We start from the raw sequence: 26,213 nt of genomic DNA on the forward strand, positions 1-26,213 counted from the left end.
TTTGGGGGGGGGGGGTGGCATTTTCATTTGTTATTTAACATTTCTTGGTGCAAGCTATGCATGTCCCCAGCATCCCCAGAGTAAATGACACCTATGGTTAAGTCCTGTCAGTTTTTATGAGGTTATACCAGTGACACACTTGATGGAAGGGAAAAGGGCAATAGTATAAGTATGTGTTTTTGGAAGTAGTGTGCTGTTTAGTCTTAAATCACTGCTTGGATGGGATGATCCTCAGTTTAAGAGGTGCAGAACAAAGAAATTATCTTAGCATATTAGTTGTTCAACATTAGGCCTAAAGGAGCACAGTTTCATTGCAATTGGCAAAATTGGTAAGAGAACATGATTATCCGTTTATAGATGTCAGGTTTGTAGAGGTTACTGACTCAATCGGTCATTCCATCACTTCCTAGCCACAATAATAAGATTATTACATTATTTTTACAGTAAATGACAGTGAAGTGACACCAGTATACTATATTTAACACATAAAACAAGACAATACAATTTTCTCTCTGCTACAAATGAGTCGTTACTTGTTTTTAACCAGCAGAGGGAGACAAAGCTCAACATAACTATTTCCATGTCTCCATTACCTCTAAAAATTCATTTGCAGTAAACATATCAGGGGCCTTGTGTTGCAACTCTTTGGTTTATTGGTTTAAAAAGTAGCACACCGCGTGTCAAGTAGCACCACTACAGAAAAAGTGTTTGATATCTCTAAATACAGCCTTTTTAAGTACATCAATTCCTATGGTTTAATATCCCAAAACTAACACATGGTCAGAAGTAATGTATTAAGTATTGGATAAGGACCTGTAAATATTGGGGTGGGAGCACATATATCAAACCTAAAAGTAAAGGTCCATTTGAACTATTTGTAACATTTGGTTTGAGTTTAACATAATGTTCCTGTTGTTTCAAGCTGTAGCAAAGGTTTCTTTAAGCAGCAGTATTGTTCACATATCAAGACTGAGCTATCCCACATTTGAAGATGAAATGAAGAGAAGTGAGAATTGACCTCAATGTGAAAGGAAAGAATCCATCATAAATAAAGTATAACAACAACTTGCAGAAATAAAAACTGGCGGGCACAGAACAGAAACTCATAAAACCATAATTGTTTGATTATGTAAACAAAATCTCACAAACACTTACAAATACATATTTCTGCAAGATCCAGTGGTCAGACTTCTATAACAGCTTTGGTATGTAAGTAAATGTGGGAAAAGGGTAAATGTATATGTCCGGTCAGTCTGCTGTGGCCTCTAAGCAGCTCTGCAGGGTTGTTTGTTTTAAGGCTCTCTGTGACCCTGACGAGGTGGCCGAGTGGTTAAGGCGATGGACTGCTAATCCATTGTGCTCTGCACGCGTGGGTTCGAATCCCATCCTCGTCGAGACTTTTTGTTTCTATGTTTCGTAAAAAAAAACAAGGCTTAATCACAAATTACTTGTTTGTTTCATGTATTATCTCATGAGATATGTGATTATTCATTGGAATACCTGAAATACAAGGCACTGTATGTTAAAAGTTTTTACCCGTTTTCTACATCTACTCCCAAATTATCATGCTGTGTAAAAGTATGGTGTTTTTGTGAGACGTCTGTGACACCCGTCTTCACTGTGGCCTTGCCGGATTGTTGAAAAATGGCTCCGTCTCTGCAGCCGTCACCCCTGGATCACTGAAGAGCCCTCCTGCAGGCGTCTTCGACCCCAAACTCTGACGCCTCTGAATGATCACCAGAACCCCGATGATGAGCCAGAAGAAGAAGCTGACCCACACTGCCGTCTGAGAGGGAGTCACGGGGGGAGATGACACACAAGATGAAGTATGAAGCTCTTTCATCTGAACAGTCAGTGATGGACGCATCCTCCACATATATGCTCTTACCTATGCACTTTGAAGCACTAATGGTTCTTTATAGCTATTTACAGAATTAACAGTAATCCTGACAGAATCTGTTGCTCTATATAAGCAGCTTTAGGAGCTGTTTCAATTCATTCACACATCTTCAGCCTTCAGGTCACTTTTCTATTAAAACCTCTTATTCCTGCGAATGTTAAGAAACGTTTATAATTATGAAAATGAAGGAATGATTAACTTAAGCATGGCCACATTGCAACTTCAACCAACTAAAACTGTCTAAATGTATGTGCCATGGTTATTAAATCTGGGATATACAGTATCTCACAAAAGTGAGTACACCCCTCACATTTTTGTAAATTTTTGATTGTATCTCTTCATGTGACAACACTGAAGAAATGAGACTTTGCTACAATGTAAAGTAGTGAGTGTACAGCTTATATATACATATATACATATATATACACATATATACACACATATATACACACACACACACATATATATATATATGTATATGTATGTATGTATGAGTATATATATATATATATATATATATATGTATATGTATATGTATGAGTATATATATATATATATATATATATATATATATATATATATATATATATATATATATATATAGCATTATTATTTTCTTATTTTGAAAGTCTGTTGCTCACTGGCTCTGAGTACACATACAGTCAAACCATGAGTCACGAGGGGTGGGATGTTCATCAGCCTGCAAATTACCACCCAAACAAGCAGTGGAGGAGGCTTCGGCAAGTTGGTCAACAAGAGTTATGAGAACTGGTTATTGTACCCATGTGATCCTAGACATAATATAATACAAACTGAATGAAGCCTACTGACCTCGGCTTTATGTAGATTGTCGTAGAATCTTCCTCCTTTGAGTGGACTGACCCAATTTTTAGTCTGGGCATCTTCACATCTTGAGAGGCAGAAACAGACTGCATGTTAGAAAGTTGACAGAAAATAGATAATCAAGTTTCAACCCATCTATTGTGTCCCAGCAATTGTTAACACTAGAGCCAGACCGATATAGGAAGACTGGTACTGATTTGGATATTCCGATGTATTGGCCAGTAATCCTTTATTTACATTCTTTTCAGAAACACATAACATAAACAAAGATTATCCCTAACATTTGTTATGTGTAGTTATGAGATCTCACTAAGATAACATGACATAATGGAGTTCAAAAACTGACTTTTTTTTCATTGTTATAAATAGTACTTTGAATAGGCTGATCATGTCAGGGTGGCAATGGATAAGACACATGCCTTTGGTGTGAGAGACCTGGGTTCAATCCCTGACTATGACCCATCCATAGCATGTATAGGTATCCAAAGTCGCTTTGGATAATATGTAACTGTTGTTTCTGGTGCAAACAGAGGTAGAGCAAACTATGCAACGACAACACTCGTAACATGACCGAAGGATCTGTTTCTTTTTTAATTGTCATTTATATGCAATTAGCTCATATCGGCATGTCGATTTATCAGTCGGGTTCTAGTTAACAATAGATATTTTAGCTGCCAAAATTCCCCGAGTCTATGAACAAAGCAGCCGCCGCTGATTTTTTTTCAGAGGCGGAACGACGACAAGCCAGTGTTTAAACAGACAACATGTTTGTGGATTAGTGGACATTTTACGGGTCTTTCCTTCTCTGCTTCTCCGTCTTTCAGTTTACACATCGCTGATGAAATATTTTAGAAGAAAGAGACATCTTAAAAGGAGGCCAGTCATGGGGCCAGTGCAACATGATTAGAGGCATAGAAAGAAATTAAATGTTTCATCTGCCAAGGGAAAAGAAAGTGGAGCTTTCAATGACAGAACAACTCAAAGGCTATGTGTTTTTTAATAGCTGTAAATGAAGCTAAGTAGGAAAGACACCAAAAATCATATGTTTGGAGAAAGTAGGACACCAAAAAACATGAAGTAAAGCTCACTGGGTTTCAAATGTTGTTTTTAGTTTCATTTCTCATAGTTTGTGAGAGGTTTTGGTTTTGTGTGGAGGTGCCTGTGCATGCCTGTGTGTGTGTGTCTGTGTGTGTGCCGGCGCCACCTGGTAACGTTGGAAACGGCTTGTAGGACAGAGCTGCAGAGAGAGTCGCGTCCGATCTTCAACATGCACCCTGTGATGAGCAGGAAGAACAGGAAGGCGCCACACACTGCCACGGTCAGGTTCATCCATATGCGACCCCTGTGGAGGACAGAATAAACAGAAAGAGTGTGGGAACGGCTGTAAGCTTTTTTTTAAAGCGATGGCAAAGACAAATAGAAGAATAATGCTATTATATAAATAGTGTTATTTCAACCTCTGAACAAATTTGGTAATTATGTCAATACTACTGAATGACCATGTTAGCAAGGCGTGTCCTCTTTTTGATCAGTCCTGCAGCCTGTACTGTTAAAGTCTGTAAAACGTGAAGTAAAAATAAGGAACCCATTCTGCTAAACCTGCCCTTAAGGAAACAAGAATACAGTTCTGGATTAGAGGTTTACATTGCATTGATCAATGTACGTTTTTAACAAGAAATGCTTATTTAAGTCCAACTGTATTTTTATTGTTTTTATTGATAGTTTTGCCAAGCTACAAAGCTTTTTTGTGCTGCTGCGTGTCCATGCATTTGTAACAAAATGCATGTGGTGGCTAAAATGGTAAGCTGTATGGGATATCTGCAGCTTCAACACATCAAACTGACTATGCTGTTTTGAGTAGAAACATTGATACTTAATGTCAGCTTGTATCATCTTACATCTTCCTGTGTGTGATCGATACATTTTAGCTTTTCATATTATTTTCAATCCAAACGTCAGCCTTCAAACAATGATATCTGTTAAATCCTAGTTAAATAATTACATTTAAGTTGTCTAACAGTTGCCTAAAATGTGCTTCCATGTGGCTGAATAAGAAGATTACAAATTAATAATTTAAGACCAGACCTGTGTTGGCAGCACATTGTGTTCCCTTTAAGTCAAATATCACCTAGCACATAAACACAGTACTGTTTGATTTGGGTTTGGAAGCTTTAAGCTGCAGTTACAGTCAGTATTCGTCAAACTCGGTCGACAGCCCATTTTAAACGCTGGGCAATAAAATGATGACTTTAAGGATTCCAAAAGGGAAAACAGCAAATAAAACAACAAACAAACAAAAAGACTAAGGAACACGCACAAAATGTTTGCAGTGAATGGCAGTGGTTCATGATGACACACACAAACACATCAGCCATTACCTTTTGATTTCCCCGTCAATGCACAAAGAGTACAGCAAGTACAGAGACAGCGAGAAACACACCACCGCTGCCATGACTGATATGGCCGACACAAAATAGCACAGAGAGGAGGAGCTGGATGACTGCAGGCCAATGAGGCTCATTGTTGCATTGTAGTTGACAAGTCCATATAGAATACACCGACCTCCAAAATTACCCTGAGGGAAGAGACAGGCAGAGAAATGTGCAAGTTTATTTTGAAAATTCAGTTTTGTTACACTGTTTCAATAACCTTCTTTTTGTTACAGTGTTATGTGTTGTTTCATACACACAGTGTTTCATACAATTAATGTGTGAAATAAGCTGCTGAGAAAACACATAAGCACAAACACACAAACTGCAGCATCTGACTTTTATAACGAAGCGAGGGAATAATTGGGCACGAGGAACATCTGGTCACATGACGCCAACAAGTTTTTGGACACATGACCCTCGCGCGCACGCACATCCACATTCACGCGCATTTTCACACGCTGACACATTCCCGGTTAGTTAAGGCGGGACAGAGTTATGTTAAAGGGATTTTAAGCTTCAAAATAAATGTTATTTTCACGGGCGTAAAATGAGCGCAAAGCGGAAAGGAACGGGCATTTAGTGATGGTGACTCCCGCACACGTAACGGCCCTGCTGAATGATACAATGCACTGAGATGTATTGGCCTAATAACACAGGTAACTTAAATACCCGTGTCATTAGGCTATCAGAAACTGGCAACAACACTCGCAACCAACAGGAAATCAGAAGAAAGTGAAAGCGCGTGGCTTAGCCTACTCGCGCCCTGCTTTCGACAAATAATGTTACGTATACCTACTAAAATACGTAACATTTAGAAAAATATACTGCTTTATAAAATCAGTTATTTCTCTTTAATATGCGAAAGTTTAATAAGCCATAAACAAATTTGTTTTGACAAAAAAGTAGCCTGCCATAAAACCCACTTCGGGGCAGACTACGCACATGGAGTTAAAAGGAGATTATATATATATAATTAAGTACAAATAAGTGCCACAAAAACCTACAAGGTCTGAAATGGTGTTTCGTTTTGGCTGTTTCTTTGGTGAACTTGAAACTTTCTAGCACAGACACACACGCACCGATAAAAAGTGAGTCTACCCGGAAGAGCATGGCGATAGCAGAAGCATGGATAAGGCAAGTTTTTTTTTTTTTACTGAGTAAAGTCACCTGGACTATGGTGATGGATGCGGCGGTGACAATCCCACAGACGAAACAGCTGGCGTACAGACCCAACTCCACCAGCAGCAGCACCGTCAACGCCATCGTCCAGCTGTCTGGGAAGAGACCAGCATAAAGGCAGCCACAAAAAGACACAAAGCTTCCGGTAAAGTGCTTCAAAATAAAATCCTAGACGAAGCGCACAGTCATAACAGTAATTGATTTGTTGCAAGGTTACAATAATTAGCATGTATTGAATTGCGCATAGCAGAAACAGGGCAGGCCAGTGTGAAGGACAAATGTATCAATCAATTTAGAAATCCGATGAAATTGTCACAGTAAAGGCAGAAAATAATCTAATGGCCTACAGTTGATTTAAATGTTTATTTTAAACCATTTTAAAGCAAGCTTCTCTTGTATCACTGCTTAACTGAAAGTCTTTGAAGAGCCGTTGGACGAGAAAGCAAAACAAAAGGGAAAACAAAAACTCAAGAAAAATCTCTTAAAACTTATCATATGTTGCAAAAACACAATTTACAATTCTGCCAATAAAGCCGGATGAAACCATCACGCTCCCCACAACTCACCCACCTCTTCTTTACGCGATGTAACAAATGCCACGCTTAAATGTTGGCGATACGACTCCTTGATTTCCGGCGTTATTTTGGCCGTTTTTTGTCGACCTCACCCGGTCCTCACTCGGAGGTGTTAGTGGCCCGATGCGACAGCCCTGCTCTTAAGATTCCCTCCAGTTATTTTGTTTCAACAAGCCACTGCTTCTCTTTAGCTATGAGAGACAGATATGCACGTCCGCTTGTGAATGCGTAAAAAATCGTTTATTTGTCACACTGATGAGTTCATGAACCTCAACACTGGTCGTAATACAGACCAATTTTCTTCGGGCCAGGAGCTGGTTTCAACTGATGACCCAGAAAGATTAACAAAAAAGCTGTGGGAAGCAGCCAGAAGGAATAATGGATGGATGATGAATCAGCTTTTAATTTAAGTAGTCTATAACATTTACAGTGTAAATCCTTTAATCCACGATGATGCACTACTGCAGTGTGTTGATGCTCATCAGAAGGTAGCCTGTTGACTACTGGAGTGGCAGTGTTGTGCAAAATGCATATTTCAGAACATCACAAGTAGTATGTGTGTTGCCTCCCAGTCAGTACACTCAGATCAGGTGGCTATAGTCAAAGGTTGAACCACATGAGGCATGTCATCCTGGTATTATATGCTGGCCAGTGTGTGTGTTTGATGGCTGAAAGTAGCACTTCATTCCCAGAATGCTTAATCAAACCTTGTGACTTATGTCATATGACCGGCATACTACTTTGATATATGTCACACAAAAGTCTGTAAAGAAATACTCCTTCCTGACACATATCCAAATGCACAGGGAATGTGTTACATCATTTAAGTTTGCATAAGAAATGTATAAAACCTTATGTTGCACAAATGCATCAGCAGTAGGCCTATATAAAGTATTTTTTTAATTTTTGCTTTCAATATAGAGACTTGTCATGTTATGAAAAAAAGTTTGCATTACTTTGAAAATCACTACTGTTAGCTTCCAGGGGAGTTTGTTTACAAGTAGGCTGTACACAGTCTGTAGTTAGGGTTAGGGAGAGGTATATATTTATATGCACACACATGAAAGAAAACACATTATAAGAAGAAATCATAGAGGTAAAATACAGTATGTAGCAGAGGGTAAATGGATTGATGGATATACACCAGACTTATAAGGAACGAACAGAAGTGAAACTAAATGTGACATTTGAAAAGTGTGGAAATGTATGAAAACATTCTTGCTGTGGTGCATTTCCACAGCCCTGATTGATTTGTCTAAAGGGGAGCACAAAGTGATGCCGCAACAACATTCAAAGAGGCCATTTAATTTGAAAGCTTTAGCGTCATTAACAGCCTTAAAACTGAATTGGTGTCACAAAGCGTTTACAGATCTGAACATAATTCATGAATAGACACCAGCTAATGAAAGCTAGAACATTGTGTTGCTTGTGAATGGCTGAAATCTGACATGGTAAACTCTGAAATGTTGACAAAGATGGTCCAAAAATAAGCTAGTCAGGGAACATTTGTATTTGTGTGTGTGTTCTGTGTCTGTTGTGACTAAGTGCAACCTCTTCATTCAAAATGTCAATTTAAAAAAACACTGTGCAGTGCATCTAGGCTTCAACAGATCCATTGTTATAAGAGCCATTCTCTGGCTTCTTATTAAAAAAATGTGGTTTGGATACATTGAATATAGATACTGTGTTTGTGTGTGTGTGTGTCTCAGGTGGCTAGACCTAGTCCAGGGCTGAGCCTATTACAAAGCCAACATCCAAGTGTTAGTGTCAGTGAGAATGTGTGTATGTGTGTGTTTTAGTGCGGTCATGTTGTTAGATTAAAGGCTTAAAGTATGCTGGCATCAGGCTACCAGGACCTGATCACCAGAGAGCTTGTGTATTTTATTTGTGTGTGTGTGTGTGTGTGTGTGTGTGTTGTGAATTCAGACAGCACAACACAAGCCTGGTATCACTTTAATTCACTGATAAGTTTAAACATCAAAAGTCACCAAAGTTTGAATGAGGCACAGATCTAAAAGCATACAATATGTACTATATAAAAGAGTATAATATAAAAGAGAGACCAATAAAAGCAATGAGAGAAACATAAGAGATTACAGTTTAAAAATGTAATGTAGATATAGGAAAACATGCACTTGAAAACAAACACGTCACAAATAGTTTACATATGGGCTCGGGCCTCACAGAGTGGTGATTAAGCCAGAGGAGGCCTCAATCTGGAGCAGTCGAGCAACGTTTTAATGAACAGAAACCCAAGTTTCATGATATACAGCAAACAGAGTGAAAGTTTTCGCAATACCTTTGGGAAACAAATGTCGATTTATATACTAGTTGTGAAACCGGCCTATTTAGTTTAGCAGAATACATTTAAAGGAATACAAAAACAAAAGTGAATATCTCAACAGTAAGAATACATCAAGGAAACAACAAAACATTCATTTTACTATTTTGAATTCAATATATTGTCCCTTTTGGCAGTATTTTAATTACATTTTGATTACATTGTGCCATCATGTACAAAAGCTCTGTAATAATTTAATATTAAACAAAGAGATGGATATACACGCAAAATAAATCCACTGAAACCACTGCTGGCAGTTCCCAAAAAACAAGGGCAACTTTTATTTTTTTAATCTTAAAATTAAGAGTTTCAATATATAATGTAATAATAATTACATTTGGTCCTTTTCTTTAAACAAAGCCTGATTTCTCTAGTGGAAACAAAAACCACCTTCAGATGAAGCAAACACGACAGCCTGGTGTTGTTGGAGCAGGAAAAAAAAGGAAAGCATCCACACACAGCCATGGTAAAATATCTGTATCTAAAATGGAAAAGCTGTGGGGCACACTGAACAAAAAAGGTACTTCTGACACTCACACACTTCAGACACCCACGCACAAGGCAACAATAACAGTTTATTTCTAGCAAACAACAATCATATTTGATGTTTTAACGAGTCTCTACTGTAAAACTGTGAACACCCCTGAGGGACAGCAGCACTGAAATGTTTGGGTGTGTGATAGTGAGGTGCTGTTTGTGCAAGATTGCTAACGATTACGTTCTCTAAAACTAGTAATCAGGAAGCTGGGGAACCTAATCTGAGAAACCTGGTATGTACTCAGGTTGTGGACTCTTTGTCTGAAAGTATTTGAAACATGAATTTGTACAGTGCCCATGCTTGGTAAACAGTTGTCAGTACTACATTTGATGTCTAGAATGATGCTTTTTTGTGGATTGCAATAATATACAAGGGGCTGCCAGGGGGCTGCATACTATATATTCATGTGACGACCAATCTAAAATAGTAGCCATCTCATGGTAACACACCACGCAGCAGCTATGCACATTTGCATGCCTGCTCAACTGACTGGTGAAGAATGTTTTGAAATTCCTGTTATGTCCATTTTAATTCAATGGTATGGTTGCCTTGCTTGATAAGTGCAGTCACAAGACTCTTATCACAGCACTGAGTGTATTGACCCAGCGTGGCTCTGTCTATTTAAGCACGTACATGTATTTCCTCGCACACGATGTCAGGCAAAATCCTTTTTATCATCTTAAATGATAATATCTTTTTTCCAAAATGAATGAATTATGAATGAACCGAACTGTAGAATTGAATGGATTTTCTCACACGTTCAGTTCTCACCGTGTGGTATTATACAGTTTGTGAATGCTTTAATAAAATTCCCCACTTTCAGTAAGGTTGTGTTTTTATGCATGCATTTGTGCATTTGTATTCATGTACCAGATGAAAGCAGTTTCCGATCATCAGCCGACAGGACAACCAGGCAGTCTGAAGGCATCTGGTACAGGACTGTCAAGTTTACAGATTATTTTATATATCCCTTTCTTCCAGCAGGGGTCGCTGTCTCTCCCAGTCCAAATGGCTGAGTAAAACTCCCTCAGAGCCACCTCTGATACCTCGATAAACCTCTCTGGGACCTGCAGACAGAAATATGAATGTCAAAAGATAAAATATTTTAAGGTCTATAGAATTAGGGCTTTAAACGTCTTTTCAAAGCCCAGAGAAGACACTGTAGTCTATAGTATAGAAGTGTGTGTAGGAAGTAGGAAGCAGTTTACAAGTCACGTTACAGATTAGTATTCTTATTATTATTAAAGCTCTTACACACCTATAGCGCACCCACTCATTTATTTTGCCTGATTGGATCTCTTTGGGAATATACAGACACTGCCTCACTGATGTTTTCCTTGTTTGTAGCTGCTCCTGTTTCAAAGTGACGTCTCAAACTGTAGCAAGAAAAGCACTAATTTACCCTACGGGAGTTGCTCTGATCACAGTTTTTCCATGACTAAAAATAATCCTGTGTAAGATACACACAGACACTGTACATTAGTGCTTTCCATGCAGCCTTCTGCCCCCCACAGCTGGTAAATAAGATATAACACTACTACTTGAGATTCTTTTCTTCTTAAAGCCTCACTCACTTAAAATTTCTGGTATTCATACTAAGGACAAAGCCATATTGTACTCATTAATATTGCTCATTAAAACAGATTCTCCTTCTCATTCAGAGTATGAACTAAAAATAATTATATTATTAATAAAATCAATCATCATTTTCATTTCTCCAGAATAGGCTCTTCTCTTTTAGGCTTTGACTTAACGTTTTGTTCTCCTTATAACTTGAGGTGAAGTTAAAATAAGTCATTTTAACATAAATCTGTCTTGCTAATATCGAGGAAAAAACGAATTATTATAATGAGAAGAAAGAAGGTTACAATGAGAAACTGAGCAGAAGAAAACACAAATGAATAACGTGTGTGTCAATAAAATATGAAAATCCTCACAGCTACTTCTACTGCCATATATATATATATATAAGTCACACATAAACTTTCAGTTATAAGTCACAACTTTGGCGCCGTTCCCAGGAGGAGTCGGGCAATAACATGTAACTTTTAATATGAAGGCCGGTTAGCTCAGTTGGTTAGAGCGTGGTGCTAATAACGCCAAGGTCGCGGGTTCGATCCCCGTACGGGCCAAAACCTTTTTGAGGTACTAAAAGCTTGTGGTACTCTGGGATATTCGTTACTGTGTTAAGAAACTGCAACTGTGAGATGCTCCTGTTCATTTTACGATTACACTCCAAGAGTGTAATTAGCTTAGCTTAACTAGCTTAAATCTGATTTATTTCTAATCGGATAAGTCTGTCAGTGGCACACTCACTTGTTGTAAAATCCCTTGCTTATTGTCACGCCCATGTTTGAGATTTAGAGAAAATGGGAAAAGAACTGATGATAGTAACCTTTGTGGAAATTACTGTTAATGGACAGTTGGTCCATTTTCACATTCTTGTTTCATCAATATGAACAATGCATGATTAATGAGAATGCAAGAGCTCCATAGAGGGCCGTCCCATATGTTGCACTATGTGGCTGGTTAGCTCAGATGGTTAGAGTGCAGTGCTAAGAACGCCAAGGTTGCGGGTTCAATCCACTTATGGGCTAACAGATTTAAGAAACAATATTTGCAATAATGATTTAGTTCAATGTAACCCAGAAAATAAGTCTATACAAATTCTATGGGCATGTGTGAGAAAATGTGACTCTTCCTCTGGCAAAGTGCAGCTCAACCTGCACTGGAGCAACCAAGGCCATGTTATTCCTGTCCTCTTGTTTTTGTACACACACATACTGACATTAAATAACACTTGGAGCTAATCATACTCAAGGTCCCCAATCTATGAAAAAATAAAAGCATCGTGCTTTCACTACACTGACAGCACTGACAAAGTATTAAAGCATCCACCCAAGGACTAAATACAGTTGTACAAATTTTAAATTATATTATCAAGTTGACAACTATAGCTACAGTGGAAAAGAAACATACGCGCCTTACCTGGTAGACGTTACTTTTATTGTAGTGCATGTTCAGTATGCGGTAAAGCTCTGTGTCACGGCCCACTCGCAGTTGACTCTCTCTGCCCAGACGAGGTGCACCTTCCCTGAGATACACAGAGAGACAAACAGACTCATTTTAATTTCATCAAAATTCATGCTGACAATGCTGAAGCTGACACTTATTTGTTTGTATTATTTACTTTCAACTTGTTTTGGCAATCCACCTTCTAAATTTGTTCTAGTGTTGTATTATGTTCAGAAAGAATGAAAGTGCTGTTTCTTTCATTCCCAACAGTCCTGATTTTGCACACTGCATGCACTGTGGCAAATTCTGACCACTCAGACTGAAATATTAATAGACATTACTTACACACTCCTATTGTCAAACTAATCCAGTACCTATGCTGGTGGTAGTAGTGGTGGTGAATTCACACTTAATCCAATCAACAATGATCAAAATTTATCTATATCCTCTTGCCACAAGCATGACTACCTCATAACCATTCAAAATCCCAGGCAATATAAAAAAATATATATAAGATACAAATTAAAAATTGACTGACTGAAATGAATGACTGTTAGGGAGGAAACCACAATACTTCCCAATGATGCATAAAACAGGAAAGCCTGGGGCATGATGCAACAAAGTTATGTCACTCTGCAATTTGTAATTCTTTCTTTCTATAAACTACTCAATATGCAGGCCAACATATGCACAGCATCTGATGCATAAAGCAGACAGTAAAAAAAATCATTGCCAACATGCTAGCTCCTATAAAATCTAGTCAAACAATGGAAGTTTTGCAGCAAATGAGTTTAACATGAACCAGTGCCAACTCAAACCAACCGGGTGAGAGCCTCGCGGACAGCCTGTCGTGCAAAGCGCTCCATCTGGATGTAGAAGAACTCTCTGAAGTTACTGAACCATTTAATCATCTGGGAGGTCACACAGCGGTTAAACTAGACACAGGAAAACAGGACAGGAAGTGAGCAGGTGAGGACAGCAAGAGAGGGGCGCTTATTAGAGCATTTCATTTAGCATTAATAATTATATAAAAGAAACTTGACTTCAAAGAGAGCATTGGCCAAACTTTGGGACTTTCACCACAAATCAAGATAATGTCTGCAGGCCAGTATTGTCAGCTAATATTGGCGTCTTACAGATATATCAACAGATATTCAAACAGAAATGACCACATTAGATCAATGTATTTTTGTTGTGCTTGTCTTTTATTATTTATATTGATTGTAAATGATTGTATTTCCAGTAAACTTTTCAAATTGTACAATCTACAACTGCTTTAATTTCTAATAGTAAATGCTGCAGTTTAACTGTAAGATATAATCCTTCAGTACATTTTTTATCAGAGCTCTTTAATGACAGAATTTGGGTGATTCTTCACATAACATCATTTAATCAAAACGGTCCATAAAATGTGGAAACAATCCTTACTGATGTTAATTGGACAGTAACTCAGATTTAGTCAGTTCAGGTCGCTGACTGGAATACTGCCTCCACTTTGGTCTATTGCTTATTGAGCTTGTCAGTGCTGGTTATGGAAGGCCTGTCCATCGTATGACATAGAAGGCTGATATCATAATGACTCCCAACTAAATGGCCACCTTATTTCACCTTCAACATGGCCGGTTAGCTCAGTTGGTTAGAGCGTGGTGCGAATAACGCCAAGGTCACGGTTTCGATCCCCGTACGGGCCAAAATGCTTTTAAGGGAACATTGAAGTGTTAGCAAAAAGTCATCTAATAGTATACTCCAAAGACCACAATATTACATTAAACACAGACTATTGTAGGTGTCATACGTTGCTACCCTAAGTCCTGGAAAAACAGCATCCAAACTTCTCCTTAAATATTTGAAACACTTGTGAAACACTTGAAAGTGCAGGTGTATCTCAAAAAACGGGTTTATTGTAGAAATGTTCATTGTGAGCACCAGAACCAGAATGAGAGATTAAAAGGCTCAGGAAAACCTTTGCAGGTGTTTTGAGGTAATTAGCTGATTAGAGCTCTTCTCAGGTCGACATTTCTGTGTTATAAATGCTTTAATCTAAAATCCTAATAATTTGAGATGCAGGAGTTTTGATTTCCGTGAGCTGTAAGCTGCAATCATCAAGATTAAAACAAAAAAAGGCTTGAAATATTTCACTTTATGTGCAATGAATCTAGAATATCTGAAAATATATAAAAGTTTTATATATTATTACATTAAGGTAGAAAATTAACTTGTCCATGATATTCTATATTTTGGGATGCACCTGTAAAACTAAGTACATTTACTCAAGTAAAATTCTGAGTTCCTTTATTTTAGTATTTGAATGTTGTGCTACTTTTACTCCATTAGCTTCATTAGCTATTGTCACCATAGACTGTATAAAGATTGTCAGTGCTACTTTGCTGATGAATATTTTAAAAACCTTTGCAGTGAATGAAACCAGTATAGTATATTGTTAAACTGTATAAAAAACAAACGAAAAAAAAGAAGTAAAATAACTATATTTTTGTCATAACTGAGACCTTTCAGTTAATTTAATTTCACTGTTAGTGTCACATGTGTAAAACATGAACATTGGCTGATATGTCATTATTTTATTGTTGTCGAAAAAATTTGTTGTAAGTCAAGCTTTATTAAAAATGGATGTAGCCATAGACCTCCCCTTAACCTCAGCACACTGAACCAAGAGGAACGCACTAGGTGTGCATCACTAGCCTTCTGTAATAATGAGTAAGTAAAAGGTAAAACGTGGCTTTGGAGTCATTGTTGTTCAGCAATGGACAAAATGTTGATGCAGCACTGTGATGGGGTACACACACCTTGACATCAGGGAAGTAAGTCTTGAGTGTATTGGAGCTGGGATAGCGTGCGTAGAAGAACATGAGCTTGGCTTTCTTCAGATGGCAGGGAGACAAGCCCTCCTGGGTGTATACATGAGGCCAGTTAAGGAGATACATGTGTCCTTTTACACACACTCATAAACAAACACATATCCCTCCCTCATTCCTCCCCCCCTGCTGACAAAAGGATATTCCCCCAGCGGTCAGGTAGAGCTCTCCTCCGTCCATCCCTCCTCTCATCCCCCCATCCCCCCTCATCCCCCTCTCCCTCTCTCGGCCTCCATGTGCGTGGCGTGCAAGGGAGGGGTCCAGGTGACCGAGCAAGGGGAGAGGTGGGAAAGAGGGGTGAGACGAGGGGTGGGACGAGAACTCCAAGAAAGGATCGGAGTTCAAATATTCCTTGCGGGTCGGGGGGAGGTGGGGGAGCTGAGGGTGGTGGAGAGAGCGCGAGAAGAGCTGCTGCATGGAGTAGTGAAGGAGGGGGAGGGGGAGAGGGGGAGGAGGAGGAGGGGGAGGGGGAGGCGCAGGAAAGGAAGATGAGGAAGAAGAAGAGGAGGATGAGGATGGATGAAAGGAGGAGGCAGAGGGGTCCTTGGGTTGTGAGGCTGGAGGCAAGAGAGGAGGGTGAGAAAGAGGGGGAGGGCGAGATAGAGAAGGGTGATGGAGGGAGATGTTCGGATGAGAGGGATTTAGGTGAGTAGAGAGAGGTGGGCCGATGAGTGCGTGAGCTTTCCGTATGTCAGGTGACCTTTGAGAGGCCAATGGCATCGTCAGATCTGATGGGTCACTGCGATGAGGCTGTCCTGGAGGCCGGGCACTCCCGTTGCTCACTTTTTGGAGCTGCTTCTCCCTTTCTCCATCCTGCGCCCCTGTCTTTTCCTCCTTACCTCCTGTTTTTCCCTCCCCTCTTCCTCTCGTTAGCAGTCCCATCCACACGCCCCGCTCCCTCCCTCCATCGTTTCCTACGTCAGACGGGAGGAAAGAGATGGCGGCAGGAGGGGAGGAAGGAGTGAAATCCGTCATCTCGGTGTAAAGGCGGAGAACCCGGTCGATGACTCGCGCCACAGCGCTGCCCAACTCCAGCTTCAGCGCCTGAGCAAACTTCTGCCCTCCCTCCTCGCCCTCGTCTTCAATCCCTCCATGCCAGTCTCCTCTGACGAGCCCCCCACAATCCAACCACAACCCCGCTCCCTCCATCACGCCCTCCAAGTGCAACCCTCCTACTCCTCCTCTCTCCGCCCTCCCTTCTCTGTCTTTTTGCCTCTCTTCTCTTCGTTTGTGAAAGTTGTCAAAAGGGGAAACAGAAAGAAGGGAGAAGGTTTCCTTTTCCATCTCTCCTCCATCAATGTCCTCTTCATTGTACAACCCTTCTGTGAGGTCCTCCTCTTCCACCATCCCCACATCTCCTTCTCCTCCATCTCCTCTGCTTCGGCGCCTCATTTTCTTCTTTTCCTCCGCCATGTGCTTTTCCCCAAAAGCCCTCCATACTTTCTCCTGCAGGGCCTGCAGTCTCTCTCTTGCCTCCTCCAGCTGTTCCTTCAGCTCCTCCCTCTCTCTTCTCTTCCCCTCCCTCCCTCCCTCGCGCCTCCTGTCTCCCTCCTCTGCCTCTCCATCTCTTGGTCGGCTCTCCAGCTTCATCCTCTTCACTTTCAAGACGTCTTGACTCCACTCGGCCGCGAGGACGGCATCACTGTGCCTCTTCTTAACCCCCAACAAGCCATCCTCTCCCTCAATCACTTCCTCTTCTCCTCCTTCCATCCCTTGCTCCACCTGTCCATCCCTCTCTCCCCTGTCATCCTCCAAACTTCTGTCTTCCTGGTTTCTGTGTGTGCTCAGGTTTGTGTTGAGTTGCCCTCCAATCCTCCTGGGCGCTCCACCTGGCTGGAGAAGGTGGTGGATGAGGGGGAAGCCTGGTGGTCTAAAGGCAGGAGGAGGGCGACCTGCACTGGGCTGAGGATGAACTCCAGGGAGGCCTGTAGAGCTGTGAGTGGGAGCGAACGCATGTATCTGGGGAGCAGAGTCATCGAAAAGATCTCTGGGGGAATCCATCGCTGGAGAGAGAGACACAGAAGGATAGAGAAATACAGAATTACTGTTGCTGCTTATATTTTTGTTGTTTTGTATAAGAAGTGAGTGAACCAGAGACCACATTTTAGATTACTTGAAGGGTAGGTTTGCCCAAATTACAAAATAATTTGTATATTTTCTCATTTATACCTATAGTCCTATATAGACATGTGGATAGTTTTGGTTTTATTTGACATGTACTGTATGCCTAAGGTTTCTGCCTCCTCCCAATACAATGGAGGTGAATGGAATTTTGTTTGTGGTTCTCAAAGCTCTTAAAAATAACATTTTAAAAAATCAATGTATATGTGTCATTCTAATAATATTGTCCCAGATACTCTGCATAATCCATAGTCCATTCTGTGAACTCTTTTTTCACACCATGTTGACAGATGAATAGATGCAAATCATGACATGACAGGCACATGACTTCTGCTTACCTGAACAGCAACTCAGGTCACCGGTCTATCACAGGACACAGCTGCTTCCACTTTAAAAGTAATATGAATGAGATGCAATTTTCTTGCATAGGGCTGTAAAATATAAGCACACATTGTTGACAGTTTTGGAGAGAGTATGGTTGGCTAAGATGAATTCCCCAAAACAGTTATTCAAAGGGTTGATATTCTCCTCCATACTGTTCATGTCAAAGGAAGAAACAGCTCACTGCACAAATGACCAAAACCCCGTGGAAGACAGAAATAAAGAGGGTGTCAGTCCGACTAGGGACGAGGCTACGTGCCGGTGGTGCAGTAGGTTAACATCTGGCTCATGATCTTCGTCACATCTCACCCACCTCTTTTCACACTATCTTTCCTGTTTCTCCCAACTGTGTGCTGTCTAAGAAAGCACAAACGTCATTAAAATATATGTGACAATATGGAGGCAGATGTTTGGACGTGGAGCACAATAACAAAACAGTGCTAAAATACTACTGAGCAGTTTTACTGGAAAATATTTTTACAGGCCTAGCAGGAAAATTTGGTATACTTAAAAGAGAGCAGGTATTTTTTTTTAACCAAATTCAGCACGGCCTGCCTACAATACCTGGAAACGCTCGTAAAATGTAGAATAGTGAATTCTAGGCTTATAGGAATAACATCGCACTATTTAAGCAAGATCAAAAACACACATCCCCATGCTTTTCAGTATGTAACCTCCTCTCCCTCGCGACGCCCCTTTCCCCTTTTTCCTTCCTCTCTCATCCTCTCTTCCTCTCCTCTCTCTGTTATCAGTTCAGGCAGCTTGTTAAGCCCTGTTTGATCAGAGTGTTTACCGTCAAACACACATACACATTCGCACAAAAGCGAAAGAGGCTTGAGAGAGGGCTAACAATGGTCAATGGTCCTTGGGGAGTGAAATGGAGTGAGAGTAGCATGTATGTACGTGTTTGTGTGTATGTGTGTGAGTGTGTACATATGCAAGAGTGTGTGTGAACAGTCGTCCTACTTAGCTTTGATAACACCCCTAATCCACTTCAGATGGATACACTACCACTCACCGAACAGAAAGATGGATGGATGATAAATGGACAGATATAAGGACAGACTAAAAGAGGTACAGTAGGTAGAAAAAAATGTGAACACACAGTGTTTTAAATTTTAGGCAAACGGAGCTACTTGATTGTCAGTGGTCAGAATTAAAAATTGTTACAAGATAGATAGATAGATACATAGATAGATAGATAGATAGATAGTCCCCCAGTGCAACATGAAGAGAATAATCCTACTATAAATAGCTAAATATCAATTATTCAAATGCCCTCTCCTCTCTACTATTATACAGCCCAGATGGCAAGCCAGCCAATGCGCTTATATCAGGGACAGATTAGCTTTTCAAAGCCATCGAAAAGCTGCACAAAATATGAACACTGAGCAATGAAAATGAAAGCTATTAACCACTAGATTAGACTTAAGAAGGGTACTCTTGGACTGCTGCAATATCTCAAATACTCAAATACTGTAGACCTACAGTATTTCAAATAGATTTATTAAGAGGACATATTTGGGTCAGTTAGTTTTGTTTTTATTTGTCTGGACATATACCTACACAAGCTAGCTTTTTTTAAATCCTACTTTTTGATTATATGTCATATATGTTGCCTAAAGCCTAGGCTATAATGTTTCATCTATCTATCTATCTGTCTATCTATCTATCTATCTATGCTGGTGGAAATACCGTTACTTTGAATAATTTATGTAATGTTTGAAGCTTATGTTTGAAGCCTCCGCGTGGCAACATCTGCCGGTTCTGCCACGCGAGAGGAATCCGCTTTGGCCATTCTGACGCACGAGCTGTCAGTTTGTGTGCGCGCGCGCCCGTGGTGCGTCCTGTGACTAATTGGCAGCAGTGGACTAATGTCGCAGTATGAAAGACAAAATAAACAGTCCGAGCAGACACGGCCCTCGTGGCTTATTGAACGTGGACAGTTTCTAACATTATGTTGTGAAGTTTCAAAATTAACTCACTCTCAGTCACGAAGAAGAGCTCCAGCGGTGTCCGCTCCCCGAAGTCTTCCACTCCAGTGGCCGGGTCCTGTGCGCTCTGCGTCGGTCAACTGTCTTCAGCTGGCACCGGGCGGGCCTCGGACATCGGTGCGGGCAGAAAGAAACCAGCCAGCAGCGGGTATCAGGCTATTTCCAGTTCCCCTTTCCTCTTTATTTGTCCTTTGTTCCGTAACTCTCTCAGTTCTGCTCTCACTCATCAACCGCCTCCTCTTTACTCTACTTGTGTCACTGTGCAGGTTTTTTCCCTCCCTCGTCATCTGTCCATCTATCTCTGGCTGGCATCATCCTCACGCGCTGCTGCCGGTGTGGAGTGGCGCGCGGTGGGCGGGTGGGCTCGAGAGCTGGCCACTTGACGGTCCGGTCCCTCCCATGTTGGCATGACCCCCAGTGTGTGTGTGCGCACACACATACAAAATTGTCAAAACTTACTGCTTTCAAATTATTGCAATTGGGCATCTTTTTTGATCGTTTATGATAGTCTATAAGAAGGCTACCTTAAGCCAGACTGAGGAGCATTTCTAAAGGACAAAGTCTGTAATGTTGAAGCTGCATTACAATTGTGGAGCCACAGACTTTTAGCAGCACATTCTCACCTAATGCAAAGGTTATTTTCACCATTCAAAGTGAGGTGGTCATTCATTAACAGTTTTATCTCACCACAGGAATTTGTCTTTGGAAACTCACATAGAACTGACAATTATCTTGTTTGTTACAATGTCAGCCTTTAAAATGTTCACTCAGAATTAAGGTAAGCATAGGTGTCATTTACACTGGGGACGCATGGGGCATGTCCCCATCACTTTTAGAATGCATTGGTTTAAAATGTTCTAAAAACAAAACTTGCACAAAGAAATGTAAATTAACAAATGAATGCTATAAGAAAGGTTTATTGGCACAATAAGAAAACCTGCAATGCAATGTAAATATAGAAGAAACATCCATCCATCCATTTTCATCCGCTTATCCGGGGTCGGCTCGCGGGGTAGAAGAAACATCTATAATATTATTATATTATATTTTTACATTCTGAATTGTCACCTGCCACCTTAATTTCGTATAAATAAAGACATTTCCTCCATAAATTGGTGCAGAAAATGTCTCATTAGAATGCAGGAAATTAAGTGTTTAATGTCCCCACTCAAATGTCCCCACCACTTTTCAACACAGTGTGAAGGTAAGGTAAGGTAATTACAGTAAACTCCTTCTGATTCCAAACCAAATCTGTTACAACATAAAGAGAACACTTTTATTTAAATTAAAAATGAAAAAATGTATGGAAATTGAAAATTTTGTGATATTATGTATGTCATATGTTTAAATAACTATATTTGATGATCCATGAAATGTATTTAAACATAACTTTTGCTGACTTTAAAATATAGTCTGTAGCATTTAAATGTTTATTAAAATATAACCAGGATGTTAGAATAAACCCCTTGACGGCTGCAACATGAAGGTAAAAAGCAATCTATGTCAGGGTGCACCAAAACATTTTTAGTGAAGTGTTTTTTAAACTAGCTGTAATGATTCAGCTTTGTTGCTTTAATCATTTGGAACATTGGGTTTCCGGGAAAACATTTAAGTAGATGCTTCACCTTGAGCAGCACTTGTTACCTGTTGCTGGGAATGTTGCCCATCGAAACCCGCCTCAGAACTGCTCACAGGGTTTCACCAGAGACCAGTGCCATATTCCATTCCTCTGTTTATTCTGATTCTGATGTGATGATCTTTTATTATTTTTTTTTTTATTTTTTTTACATCCATCCTATACCTCACCTGGGTAACCCCCCACCTCCCCACCACTCTGTCTGTCTCATCTCTGTCTTTCTCTACTTCTGATTAAAAATGGTTAGGTGCTGACTGAAAGGTCGCAGTTGTTATGGAAACGAGGCTGGTAACAAAAGCTGGACACACGGGTCCAGAGGGGGAGAGCGAGAGGAGAGACGGAGAGAAAAAAGGGACATGTGTCTGAATAAACATAAAAATGCAGAGAGGAGGAGAGGCCGGGGAAGAGAGAAAGTGAGCGAGGTCTGAATAAATAAAAACACATGCAGAGGGAGGAGGGCCAGAGACAGCGAGGTCACAAAATGATGGCTCCATCTGCAACAATAAATAACAAAAGATAATACTGGGGTTTTGTCATTCTAGGAAGGTGGTTGAGCCACAAAGGTGTGTGTTTGTGTGAGTGGCAGAGTGGGAGAATGCAATTGATAGATAATACATGAATCTGCTGCACAAGCTAGAGAATACTAAAAAGCACAAATTGTTCACAGAAAAGCCTACCAAAAAATCCCAACATTGTGCATGAGTGTGTGTGTGTGTGTGTGTGTGTGTGTGTGTGTGTGTGTGTGTGTGTGTGTGTGTGTGTGAGTGAGTGCGGGAACGCCATCTCATATTATGTTAACCACTTAGACCAACATCAAACACTCTCTCTCTCGCTCGCTCATACACGCACACACACACACACACACTTCAGTACAAGCATGAAGGTGCCAGCCATATAAATAGGACGTCCCAGAGCGAGAGATATAAAGAGAAAGGGACTGACAGAGAGAGAGAGAGAGAGGGAAGAGAGAGATTATAAATTCATAGGGAGGGGGGGAGCAGAAAAAACGGGATGGGGGAATGAGTAAAAAATAGAGAAATAGAGAGGGCAAGAACAGGAGCGGATAGAGTGAGGACGGATAGATATGAAAGGATCAATAGATGGCATAAAGTGTATGTTCATTGATTTACTTACAGGGAGAGTGATGGGGAGAGAAAGAGGGGGGGGGGGGGGGGGGGGGGGGGGGGGGGGGGGGGGGGGGGGGGGGGGGGGGGGGGGGTAGAAAAAGCAGGGAGCTGATAGAAGCAGAAAGAGGGGAGGAAGGGAGAAAGAGGGAGAGAGACAGCCATGATAAAGAGTCAGAGCCATACCATAGAGCGAGGGGGTATGTGCAGTATAAAGACCAATTTAAAGCTGCATTAATCAATATTTTTATATTGACAGTGTGTCAAATGACTATGTGTAATGTGAAAGGGGTTGCTCATAGTGACGAATCCACTGAGAATTATCACCAACTCAGTAGCTGAGCTCATTGTTTTCCAGGCGGCAAACTCCCCTCTCATCCCCAAACACAGCGGGCAGCTGATTTCAGCAAAAAAAAAAAAACTCTGATGAACCCACTGTACGCTACCTGCCCAGCACCATACAGCTAACAGACAAAGTTAGCAACTAGCTGGTAAAGAGACTAATATTTCCCCCAGGAGTTGATGGAGACCAAAACAGAGCTAAAGGGAGAGTGGGTTTTGGACGAGTCCAAATTTGTTTGCTCCCACAAGGTCAAAATAAATCAATTAATGCAACTAAACTTTTTCTGTGTTTTTTATTTTATGTATTTTTATTGCAGGTCTATCTTGGAATTTTAATAGTCCACATTTTAGATTAAATTTTCAACCTTAAATATACATCATAGTAATCTCCTTTATCTTCTTTGAGATCCATTCTGAATTACATTAAATAACTATATATAATTATGTAGATTGTGTGTGAAATGTGATTGCTTCACCACACAATAATATCAGTGGAGATTTAATCACATTCCCTATATTGCCCTTGTTTTGACCTGTTCTCCTAACTGACAGGCAAGACTAATGAAACACTCATATTGTTGGCTCTGTGTTTAAATAAATTAAGAAGAAGTTAGTTTAGTATAGTTTAGTACTTCCCTTACAAAAGTTTGGGGACTCACAAGAGACAGATTTTAAATACACTGGCCAGAATCGAAGCAGTAAAGGCTGATATATCCTGTCTTTAAGTCCCTAGTATGGGTCTGCATCCTACATTTGCCATAATGCAACTCAATAGCATATTTCATTACACACTCCTTATGCCCATGACTGGATGTACAGTGGGGAGAACAAGTATTTGATACACTGCTGATTTTGCAGGTTTTCCTACGTACAAAGCATGTAGAGGTCTGTAATTTTTATCATAGGTACACTTCAACTGTGAGAGACGGAATCTAGAACAAAAATCCAGAAAATCACATTGTATGCTTTTTAAATAATTAATGGGATGAAGGGAGAATGGGAGAAGGTCATGTGGTCATGTGGTATGTCTCACGCACGAGCTGTGTAGCACTCCTTGTGATGAGTAAACTTTCATGTGTAAAACTGGTGGGTTGCCCCTTTAATTTTGAAACTGTACGAGGTGTTGGATTTACTTTGGGATGCTTTTGGTGATACTGTGCACCTAACGATCAGGCTCCGAGTTAAAGTGAAACAGACACCGAGAGACAGATAACATACCGGTATGTCAAAACTGACAGTAACAGAAAGAGAGAGACAAGTTGGAACAAAGCACGAGGGTGAGACAGAAAGACAGACAGACAGAAAGGGAACGAGTGTGTTTGTGTGTGTGAGAGAGATGGGAGTGCGAGAGAGAGACAGAAGTGTACTCAAATAGCTCAGGGCAAGGTGACAGAGAGAAACGAACGGACAGAGAGGGATAACAAGCTCATAGAGGGGGTATTGTGTGTGCTTGTGTGTGTTAGAGAATGAGAGAAAAAGGAAGAGACAGAGGGCGGAAGGGGAGAGGGATAGAGGAAGTTGAGGGAACAAAAACAAAAACAGTGAGAGTGTGTGTGTGTGTGTGTGTGTGTGTGTGCGTGCGTGTGTGTGTGCGTGCGTGTGTGTGTGCGTGTGTGTGGACAGCCAAAGGTGTCAGAGTGTGCTGTTTGGCTTAATGATGACCCACTGGGCATGTAGGTCATAACGGTTTGTGTCTCAAAGCCATCACTGTATGCCTGTGTGCATCCATTAGAGTGTGTGTGTGTAAATATAAAACTCACTAGACACACATGTAAAGTGGGTCTCTTAGCATGCGTTTAAGAGTGTGTTTGGTCAGAGGTTGGAGAAGCAGTTTTTCTAGCCGGTAGGACTCAAAGGATACTTGCACACACACACACACACACACACACACACACACACTCATATGCTGCAAATCCAGTTTTTGGCATACACACTCACACACCAACAGCTGCCCTTCATGTCATACATGCACATGTAATGCACCATGTATGCCACTAAATTATGCACGCACGCACGCACACATACACAAACACACACACACATCTCTTTCTTTTGATCTCTCATGATAACACACACACAGAGGGGGAAGCTATTATGCTCTCAGGCTGGAGTGTTTTGATGGTATAATTGCAGTGACCAGTGAGGAGAAAGAGACAGAGGGAGGGATGGAAAGAGAGATGGGGATGGAGGGAAAGAGAGAAAAAGAGGAGAGTGCCGACACTCTCAGCATGCTAATGTTGCGAGGCTCTACCCCCTCCTCTGATTCCATCCCTCCCTCCCGCCCTCCATCCATCTCTTTGTCTCTCCATCTTTCCTCTATCTCACATCCTCTGCGTTTCACAGGTGCAGCACTAGAGAGAGGGAGAGATGGACAGAAAGGTAGAGAGGTGGAGAGATGAGAGGAAAAGAGGGATGAACCACAGGATGGAGTAATGTTATCTCTAGCTTTCTCTGCCATCCCTCCATCCTCTTCAAGCTCCCCACAATGCTCAAAACAAAGCATGCAACCGAAAAAAAGACGTACGGTGTGTGTGCGGGGGGGGGGGGGGGGGGGGGGGGGGGGGGGGGGGGGGGGGGGGGGGGGGATGAAAATATAGGAAGAGGGAGGGTCAGTTTTTCCAGCCCTTCAACAATGGAGGGATGATCTCTGCTTATCCTCTAATCACAACCCTTCTTTTTTCCTCTCCTCCGTCATGTCTGTTATCTCTCGCTCCCCGCAACCCCTCTTTTTCCTCATCTGGTGAGAGAAAGGGTAGCCTTTTCCTCTCGCCGGCCTCCCTTTTTTGTCACCTCTCCATCTGTTTGTCCTTCCAGCCCTCTCCTCATCCCCCTCTCCTCTCCAGAGAAGGGATTCTGCTGTATGGCGATGATCTCTTTCCTCTTTTCCCTCTCTTTTGCATCCCAATTCCTCCTCTTTTT

At 41.0% G+C, this 26,213-nt stretch overlaps 2 protein-coding genes and 3 non-coding genes across 5 annotated transcripts; 3 read left to right on the forward strand and 2 right to left on the reverse strand.

The window, feature by feature from the left end:
• Positions 1-630: 630 nt before the first annotated feature.
• tmem179ba (transmembrane protein 179Ba) lies at positions 631-7,027 on the reverse strand. The gene is made up of 6 exons (XM_046064230.1): positions 6,925-7,027; positions 6,343-6,449; positions 5,122-5,318; positions 3,948-4,085; positions 2,732-2,810; positions 631-1,786 (listed from the first exon to the last, which is right to left on the reverse strand). The coding sequence occupies exons 2-6, from the start codon at positions 6,436-6,438 to the stop codon at positions 1,616-1,618; spliced, it is 681 nt and encodes a 226-aa protein (XP_045920186.1). The 5' UTR covers positions 6,439-6,449; positions 6,925-7,027; the 3' UTR covers positions 631-1,615.
• trnas-gcu lies at positions 1,313-1,394 on the forward strand. Its single transcript has one exon. It is a non-coding gene; the product is annotated as a tRNA-Ser (tRNA).
• Positions 7,028-9,832: 2,805 nt separating the features above from the next.
• prox3 (prospero homeobox 3) lies at positions 9,833-20,492 on the reverse strand. Its single transcript, XM_046064232.1, has 7 exons — positions 20,184-20,492; positions 18,156-18,248; positions 15,842-17,699; positions 15,628-15,742; positions 13,646-13,758; positions 12,797-12,902; positions 9,833-10,875 (listed from the first exon to the last, which is right to left on the reverse strand). The coding sequence occupies exons 3-7, from the start codon at positions 17,695-17,697 to the stop codon at positions 10,702-10,704; spliced, it is 2,364 nt and encodes a 787-aa protein (XP_045920188.1). The 5' UTR covers positions 17,698-17,699; positions 18,156-18,248; positions 20,184-20,492; the 3' UTR covers positions 9,833-10,701.
• On the forward strand, positions 11,867-11,940 carry trnai-aau. Its single transcript has one exon. It is a non-coding gene; the product is annotated as a tRNA-Ile (tRNA).
• trnai-aau lies at positions 14,441-14,514 on the forward strand. The gene has a single exon. It is a non-coding gene; the product is annotated as a tRNA-Ile (tRNA).
• Positions 20,493-26,213: the final 5,721 nt, after the last annotated feature.

This window comes from Micropterus dolomieu, linkage group LG12 (assembly GCF_021292245.1).
Source record: "Micropterus dolomieu isolate WLL.071019.BEF.003 ecotype Adirondacks linkage group LG12, ASM2129224v1, whole genome shotgun sequence".
NCBI lineage: Eukaryota > Metazoa > Chordata > Actinopteri > Centrarchiformes > Centrarchidae > Micropterus > Micropterus dolomieu.

Excerpts from the sequence above, each read along its gene's own strand:
- prox3 (XM_046064232.1), bottom strand. The coding sequence starts at position 17,697 with ATGGATTCCCCCAGAGATCTTTTCGATGACTCTGCTCCCCAGATACAT. Across the intron at positions 15,743-15,841 it reads CTCTACCTGACCGCTGGGGG|TGTATACACCCAGGAGGGCT; the intron begins AATATCCTTTTG and ends TAACTGGCCTCA. Across the intron at positions 12,903-13,645 it reads GTCCGCGAGGCTCTCACCCG|GGAAGGTGCACCTCGTCTGG; the intron begins GTTGGTTTGAGT and ends TGTGTATCTCAG.
- tmem179ba (XM_046064230.1), bottom strand. The coding sequence starts at position 6,438 with ATGGCGTTGACGGTGCTGCTGCTGGTGGAGTTGGGTCTGTACGCCAGC. Across the intron at positions 5,319-6,342 it reads CATCCATCACCATAGTCCAG|GGTAATTTTGGAGGTCGGTG; the intron begins GTGACTTTACTC and ends CTCTTCCCTCAG. Across the intron at positions 2,811-3,947 it reads GCCGTTTCCAACGTTACCAG|ATGTGAAGATGCCCAGACTA; the intron begins GTGGCGCCGGCA and ends CTGCCTCTCAAG.